Here is an 8,681-nt window from a genome sequence, read left to right on the forward strand (position 1 = left end):
ATGCAAAGGAAATACAGAGGAAATTAAATGGAAGAAAAGTGGGAGGAAAAGACGAGGAAAAACTTCATGTGAACTGTAAAGCTCTGGTAAAAGTAAAATTAAAGCTCAGCATCCGCCAAATTACTTTTTATTTTTTCTTAATAATAAATACGTTCATGCCTCCAAACATCTCTTTAATAGGTTGCTCATAAAGGTTAACTTGACGAATATTTAGAATTTTAGACGCAGCCCTCTTTTTTTTAGACACAGCGTTTAGTCATTATGTATTTGTGTATATATATATATATATATATATATATATATAGATGATCATCTTGTGCAAACAAGCACAATCCCTTCTTCTAAAGAAGCCTTCTTCCTGCCAAAAGCCATATATATAATTAAGGTATGCATACAAAGCTTCTTTTATTTTTCCTCTTAATTATATTTACTTGCCTCGCATGCCTATATATAACTACAATTATTAACTCCGATTCAAACTCTTCACTATCTGAAAGACGATCCATATATATTATAAATGAACTGTACTCACAAAACAAGTTAAGCCCTTCTCTCTGTTGCTAATTAAATGCAAGTATCAGTAAATTCTGCAAATTTCTTATTATTATTAGGTGTTTTCAATTCATTTAAAGCTTAATTTTTTTTCAAATATTGATTTAAATCAGATTAAATCAATTATTTGATTTAAGAATAAAGAGAAAACAATATGATTTTGATTCAAATATGATTAGAGTAAGAGCCTATTCAGTTTAGCTGCTTGTTAATAGCGGATGATAACTAATGTTAGGTGGTTAGCAAATTAAGACCAAGTGATAGAGTTAAAGCAAAATGAAACAAGCAAGCATGTAGAGATTGAATCGGCCGTTGATATAGGAGTAAACTACTTTTTTTTATTTTTTGCTAGAAGCGACTTTAAGAAACTCCATAATGGACTTTTTCGTAGGCTTACTTCTTCAAACTCCATAATCTCCATAATGGACTTTTTCGTAGGCTTACTTCTTCAAACTCAATCAAATTCACCTGCTCAAGATATTGTCCCTCAACACAGATTAGTGAGGAAGTGTAGGTTTTGACACAAATTAATTGATTTTATACAAACATGAGTCCATCTCTTTCTCATCTATAAAGTCACAAATTCAGCTCAACTTTCCTTGTTGTATGTGTGGTTCTTAATTATCTGTCTAAACATATCTAGTCCTAAAGTTATTATTTGTTGTTTTTGAGATGCATGGCTCTTATTTGTCCCTTGTCAACTCCTTTAGACCTACAATTAAATCCAACATATATTTGTATATATTTTATACACTCATCCATATATATTGTCAATTTTGTAAAACTAATTATGAGATATAGGTTTTGAAAAAGGATTTTTCTTGTTTAAAATTGATTTACGATGAACATAAAATGGAAGATGATAGTGAGATCCACATATTAAATATATGAGTTTTATATGTTTGTATCTTAATTCATAATTGATCGAATCTAAATAAGAATTTCCCTTGAATCGACTATGGTATGGTAAGCCACTAAAATAATAACATGTGAAAGTTAATTGACTAAACATATATAGAAAGAAAAAGATAAGCAATTCACGTTTGAATATCAAATTTTTTTTCTTTGAATATCAATTTTTTTTTCTTAAAAAAAAGATCTCTTCAAATATAACGGTCATTTCATCTTAGATTCAAGGTCCCAGTTAAATAGTTCATTATCTCCTATTTTAACTCATGCCATAGGAGAATCTATCACCGAGTCATGTAGCCCCAAAGAGTCACAAATACAGATTACTCGCAGTTGATTCACCCATACATCTTAAATGGAGACAATCTTTAATCTCTATGTAAAGACAGAGTGTCAAATTAAAGTCAAACGCCTCAAACTTCCAAAGCCTTCTTTTCTCTAAATTTTTTCTCAAAATAAAGTGACATATTTATTGGTTTAACATGAAAAGTAGGACATCATAGTTAGCACAGCCGGTGTGATCAATTGACATTTGACGACTAGTCAATTACAGAGTCCACGGAGCTCTTTCTTCTTTCTTTTTAATTTGTCTCAATCAATATATGCAGAGACGTGTCTCTAGAAATTGCTGTTAAGGGCCACTAAACTCTTCATACCTTTTCTCCCCAGTAGAACATCTCCACCATCCTCTTTTCTTTGGGTCCTCTTTTCTTTGGGCCATCACTTTCCAAAAACCAGCTTTCTGGGGTTTCATCATTTCCGTTCTAGCCAGGTCTTCCAAAAGCTCTTTGGGATTGCAGTTTCAATTTAGTTTCTGAAAAGGTATTATTTTATATATATTATTACAAAATAGTTTATAAAATTCATTTAATTGAGAGTTTTTGTAATTAAAATATATTAAATTTAATATAAAATTAATTTTTAATAATATTTAATTAAGGTTAAATGATAAAAAAAATAATTATGTCCAATTTTTTCTTAAATTTTTCATATTATTTCAATTTTAATAATAAACGTAATTAAAATAATTAAATTCATTAATTAATAAAAATAATTTAAATCTTTTCACTCATTATTAATTTTATCCAATTCTTTTAATTTGATTAACTAGAAAATTATCCATGTTAATGCGCGTGATTATTAATAATTTTAATATATAAATAATCTTAATTTATATTTTTTAATTTTGATATATAGAAATTAAATAATATCTTAATTTTTTTATTAATTATTTCATATTTTTTAATATATTTTATTTTTTATTAATTAAATATTATTTCATATTTTTTATTAATTTTTTAGCTCTCAAATTTTTCAATGAAGCTTTTATAATAAAAATGTAATAATATAATTGGAACATTGGTTAAAGATATAAAATCATTTGAAATTGGTTCAATCATATAATTATTTTTATCATTTTGAATATCAAAATTTTGTTATATAATTAAAAGAAGAGCAACAGAGAATTAAATGGAGAACGTCATTTGATAATACCATAGACAATACCACATGACAGCACCATGAGAATACTTTTCTACTATATATATATATATATTCAATGATTTTTAATATTTTCATTAATTTAGCAAACTTACTATTAATAGAGAAATATTTAATAATTAAATAGTACATCTAATATTATTATCTTAATTTTTATAATTTCTTTTTCTCTTATACTTCTGATCTACATCTTTTTTGCTATTTTATCTCGAATTTAAAGACTAACATATAAAAATAAACTTAACAATTTAATATATATATATATATATATATATATATATATATATATAAATTAATTGTATATAATATAACAAAAAGAAAATTAATTATAACTTTCAAAGAATATGTATTTATAAAGTATATGTACATATAAATATAAAGAGAGAAATTCATTAAACTAATAATTTATTTAATTTAATAAAATAATATTTTTATCAATTTGAAAATAATTACTAATTTAATAAAAAATATTAAAAAATGGACTAATATTAATACTAATAAGAAAAATATTTTAATTAATCTTTATCAATTGAATCATCTAATTAAGTTCATTATTAAAATTGAAATAAATGTAAAAATTCAAGATTTTGCTAACACTGAAAAAAGCTTATATTAGTCATTTAACCTTTAATTAATATAATTAGAGTATTAATCTCAAATTGCTTAAAAAGTTCATGCTTATGATTTTAGCACTAAACATTCGGCGATTAATGGCGGAGCTATTTGAGCATTAGAGGGTATGCCCCAAGAGCTCTCATCAAAATATACGATAATTCACTATTTTTTTTTAGTATTTTAAATTATATTATTTGAAAATTTAATTAAATTTATCTATATTATATCAAAATATTTTCATTACTCATTTAGAAGATATTTTTCTATTGTTGATTTTATATATGTTTTTTTTTTATTTATCGACTTAAACATTAACATAATAATTATCTAGTGAAATTTTATTTTAAATTTGAGATATTGAATTTGTGATATCATAAATAAAATAATCAAATGAATAATATTTAAAATAATTTGAAAAATTAATAGAAAAAAAAATTAATTATTTCTATATATGTAAAAATATTCTCTATACATAGTAGTTCTATATTTTGCTCTCCAAAATTTTGTGTCTAGCTCTGCCACCGCAGTAATATAGACCTACCCATATTAGCTGGATTTCAATTTGATTTAATTTAAAGGTATGTTTTTTTGTTATTATTAATTTAAATTGGATTAAATCAATTTAAATAGGATTAAGAGAGAGAAACAATCTGATTTTAATTTGAATACAATTAGACCAAGCTAGTTTTAGGTCCGAATCAAACAGCGGCTGGGTATACGGCATTGTACAAGAACTATACATTAGCTTTTTATGCTAGGAAATTTCCTCTGAAATAAGATGCTTGGATTTACTTTTATTTTGCTTTTATTTCTTTCCCTAATTTTCTTCATAATGAATTTGGCTTTGGTGTTTGTTTGGCCTAAAGGAGAACTGATACCCAATTCATTTCATTGTAGAACATGTCATCCACAAGTTCGGTTTCTATGAAGGAGCAGATGGTTCCTGAAAATGAAGTTGAGCAGGTGCGATTGCTCAATGGAATTGAGGATTCATATGAAGGAATTATTATAGAAATAAAAGAATACATGGACTCTCATATTTTTATTCCTATACTTAGAGCTTCCATTTCACAATGGAAGCAGCAGGTACTTTCTAATCATCCATAAATTTATTTATCCTATTGTGTTCCAATTGCAATCATTACTTTAGTTTTGTTAATTTTATTATGTATTTTTGTTAGGGAAAGAAAGGTGTTTGGATCAAATTGCCCATTGAAGTTTCTAATCTCATCAATCCTGTCGTTCAGGTAAATAAATCACAATAACATATATTGTAATGCTTCTGGCTTCTATATTAGATTTAATTTCTAAGCCAGAAGGGGTTTTGGGGAGTAGTGGAACTAATTAATTATAAAATTATGTATCTGCTTATACATCTTTATAACTTGTAATCATGTGCTGCTAATTTTGCAGGAAGGATTCAGGTACCACCATGCTGAACCAGATTACTTGATGTTGGTGAATTGGCTACCTAATACTCCTGATACTCTTCCAGCAAATGCTTCACATCGAGTGGGCATTGGAGCATTCGTAGTGAACAACAATAGAGAGGTATTCATATATTCTTTTCATTTAACTTCAACTTCTCCTTACTAATTTTGCTTAATCAAGGTTTTTCAAGGAAAAAAAGGGAAAAACAAAATAAAAAATAAAAAACCTCTTTTTCTAACTAGGATAGGATTAAGCTTATCTGAATTTTATTTTTCAATTTCTGTTAACGTCTTGCAATGCGCATGATACAGTGGCTTAGTAGCTATGACTTCTTATTTTTATATTAAATTGTTTCGTTTGGTAGGTACTTGTAGTTCATGAGAATAGTGGTAGATTCAAAGGTACAGGAGTATGGAAGTTACCTACTGGGGTAGTCAATGAGGTAAGCATATCAGGACTGTAGTTTTACTGGTTTTTTTGTTTTTTTTTTTTTTTTTTGATATGCACAAGAATGACGCTCTACCACTGAGCTATAGGGTCTTAGATTCTAGTGTTACTGGTTTTATGACATTTTCTCTAATCAATTGAAAATTTCCATCTACAGGGTGAGGATATTTGTGAAGCTGCGATTCGAGAGGTTAAAGAGGAAACTGGAGTGAGTAATAAATTTACAGTTTTTAGATTAAAAATACCTTACTTGCTATATATCTTTGAATTTTTTAGAAGCCATTATAAATTTCAGATATTTCATCTTTATTTTGTATCAGATTGAGGCAGAATTTGTCGAAATTTTAGCGTTCAGGTAAGAAATCTGTCATAAGAACTTGTACATCATAAATATATAGATTTTTATGCTCTACTTGTGACTTTCTGCTAAATAAATCTTTCTATCAAGGAATCCATTGCAGCAAGTTACAACTAATTAAAAGCTCTAGCTTCTCATATAGTGTTCCCTTACATTTTGATTTATTCATAATGTTCTCGTTTGTATTGTTTACCCACAGACAAAGCCACTGCTCATTCTTTGGCAAATCAGATTTATTTTTTGTTTGCATGTTACGACCACACTCCTTTGACATTCATAAGCAAGATTCAGAAGTTGAGGCAGCCCAGGTACCATTTCATAATAAATCATTTGTTGTTCATAACACTTCATTAGTTTCTTGAAAGATGAGAAAGATAATTATTATATTGCAATGAAGAAAATTTATGGCTCTTTTACTTCACATTGCAATGTTGGACGAGTTTCAAATTTGTTAGAAAGATCATAATTAATTCATTAATTAATTAATTTCTTATCTTTCTTTTTCTTAGTGGATGTCAATTGAGGACTATGCGAATCAACCATATAACAAAGAACACCAGCTCTTTCAATATGTTGCAGAAGTATGCAAAACTAAGTCCGAGGGGGATTATGTTGGATTTTCTACAGTTCCTATAGCCACAGCTTCTAATAAAAAGATGTACTTGTACTTCAACAATCAGGATTTCAGCAAATTCCAGAACTTTTAAAGTAGAATTTTGCGAGTCCTATCATGAAGATTTGAACTATAAGACTTTTCAAATTTAAAGACGATTCCAGCACCATTAAACTAAAGGTATTTATTGATTTGCCAACACACTAAAGATCAATAGTAACTCTTTATTGATAGCTAATATATAGTTGATTTTTGGTAGGGATAATTGGCAATGTTGATGAAGAACCTTTGAAAGAACAAACTATTATTAGTTATTGTTGTTGAAATGATAAATTATTGTCAAGGACATTTTATTGAGAAACTTTTGTATTTGAAGTGTTAAAATAAATATATTATTCATAGCTTTTATTCATATACTTATAATATACACATATATATTTACTCCATTATTTGTTTGTAAATTTTATGGATTATTTAAATTTATTTTAAATGTTGAAAATAAAGAAAATATGGAGAAAAGGGTTTTTATGAAAATGGGGCTGCTATGGTACTATTTTGTTGAAATTTTCTTTTTCCCTTGTGATTTATAACCTCAAAAATTTTTTCCAAAAAAGATGAAATGAAAAGGAAGAGGTAAATTTAGGGGGGAAAAAAAGAAAAAAAATGAAGTGCACTTTCATGCTCCTATTGAGGAGCAAATAGAGTTGGTTTCAAGCTTAAAATGTAACTTAGATACTTGCCCACGAATTATATGGTATTTTTAATTTTTTAAATTATTATTATATGAAAATATAGGATGTCATTTTATTTGTTATTGAATTTTTAATTATTTATATCACGACCCGATCCCACGGCCCGGACCGGCACTAGAACTTGGGTCAGCATAAGGTCCCTAAAGCCTATAGTAAGCCTAACTGTTCTAACCCAACCGTAAAACCCATACTCTAAGTCTCATTTCAAGGAATCAACCGGAAAGAGTCTGGCCATAACCTGGACTATCAAACGATGAGTTTTTTAGCTCAACGGACATGTAATCATGGAATACATCAAATTGGGGAGCTCAACTCACCCTCACAATCTTTAATCAATCATATAATCAAATGGGAGCTCAGCTCCCTTATCCTCAAAATAATCCATCCCATACATTCAATATATCCATAAAAATTAAGTTACTAGTTTCTAAAGAAAATAGATCATTGCAGTCTCACAAATTAAAAATAACTCTAGCTCATGCGGAGTTTTAAATTTTAAATCAAGAAAATGAAATACAAGGAATGGCTGCTGATAAACCGGCGAGAAAGGAAGCAGGTTATTCTGAAAATGAAACCCTCCTATAGCCTGAAAAAATAGAGTGAACAGGAGTGAGTATTCTACCCATAGAGTAAGATATTGATTTTGAATACAATTTCTATAACCATCTAGGGCTAATGCGTCCCTAAAGATGAAATACAGCCATATATCAACACATTCAACCAAGTTCAAATAATATTCACACAAAGAATAATTTGGAGCACTCACACACCCATGTATCACATCAATCAAATATATATATATATATATATATATGGGAGTTGATCTCCTACACAACTCTCTTAATTTCAACCTCTGCCAGCGAGATCAACTCGAGCCAGACTTTTTCTTAATAATCCAAATGCAGGGGTCAGCGAGATCAACTCAAAACCGTACTCACCTCGACTTATCACAAAAAGAACTGAGCCACAAGTGAGACTAGCTTAAGCCGATCTGCCCGTCCTACCCATATCTAGTACCATACCTCATGCACTATAATACACACATACAGCTCTAAATTACCCTAAGGCGATACCCACATCAATTTCATCAAATAATAATAATGCAACACAAAGCGTGCCTATAATAGCTATATACATATAATTATAAGTGAATGCATAAGCATGCATTGTATGTATAATAATATTGAAATTATAAATAAAATAAATATCTACTCATAGTACACCAGAGACTACTGTGACTGCTAGGTGGAGGAAGCCGACCTCGATCACCAAATAATTATATTGTGAATTTATTAGTGTTAGCCCAAATCAAGAACTTAAAGAGGCTTGTAATGATTTAAGTTTTATCTGTGGATTTAGACTGGTTTTAGCCAAATTTTAATATATATAAGTTTTGATTCTTATCTTGTGTTCTTATTTACATACCCATTGTTGGTACCCTTTGGGTTTTGTTCTTAATCTTATATTGAAGGACTGAGAGGTGAAAATCTATGATAGATAATCA

At 28.3% G+C, this 8,681-nt stretch overlaps 1 protein-coding gene across 3 annotated transcripts; it reads left to right on the forward strand.

Moving 5' to 3' along the window:
* The first annotated feature begins 288 nt into the window (after positions 1-288).
* LOC110668405 (nudix hydrolase 2) lies at positions 289-6,837 on the forward strand. Of its 3 annotated transcripts, none has more exons than XM_021829615.2 (9): positions 289-385; positions 4,474-4,662; positions 4,758-4,823; positions 4,990-5,127; positions 5,372-5,449; positions 5,612-5,662; positions 5,775-5,809; positions 6,012-6,120; positions 6,322-6,837. In XM_021829615.2, the coding sequence occupies exons 2-9, from the start codon at positions 4,477-4,479 to the stop codon at positions 6,517-6,519; spliced, it is 861 nt and encodes a 286-aa protein (XP_021685307.1). In that variant the 5' UTR covers positions 289-385; positions 4,474-4,476; the 3' UTR covers positions 6,520-6,837. The 3 variants fall into 3 exon arrangements, with proteins under 3 accessions (XP_021685307.1, XP_058005957.1, XP_058005958.1); XM_058149974.1 differs by having other exon boundaries at positions 340-385; positions 4,474-4,539; XM_058149975.1 differs by lacking the exon at positions 289-385 and adding an exon at positions 2,188-2,283 and having other exon boundaries at positions 4,474-4,539.
* The last annotated feature ends 1,844 nt before the right edge of the window (positions 6,838-8,681 follow it).

The sequence above is a fragment of the Hevea brasiliensis genome, chromosome 7 (assembly GCF_030052815.1).
Source record: "Hevea brasiliensis isolate MT/VB/25A 57/8 chromosome 7, ASM3005281v1, whole genome shotgun sequence".
Lineage (NCBI taxonomy): Eukaryota > Viridiplantae > Streptophyta > Magnoliopsida > Malpighiales > Euphorbiaceae > Hevea > Hevea brasiliensis.

Excerpts from the sequence above, each read along its gene's own strand:
- LOC110668405 (XM_021829615.2), top strand. The coding sequence starts at position 4,477 with ATGTCATCCACAAGTTCGGTTTCTATGAAGGAGCAGATGGTTCCTGAA. Across the intron at positions 5,450-5,611 it reads CTACTGGGGTAGTCAATGAG|GGTGAGGATATTTGTGAAGC; the intron begins GTAAGCATATCA and ends TTCCATCTACAG. Across the intron at positions 6,121-6,321 it reads CAGAAGTTGAGGCAGCCCAG|TGGATGTCAATTGAGGACTA; the intron begins GTACCATTTCAT and ends TCTTTTTCTTAG.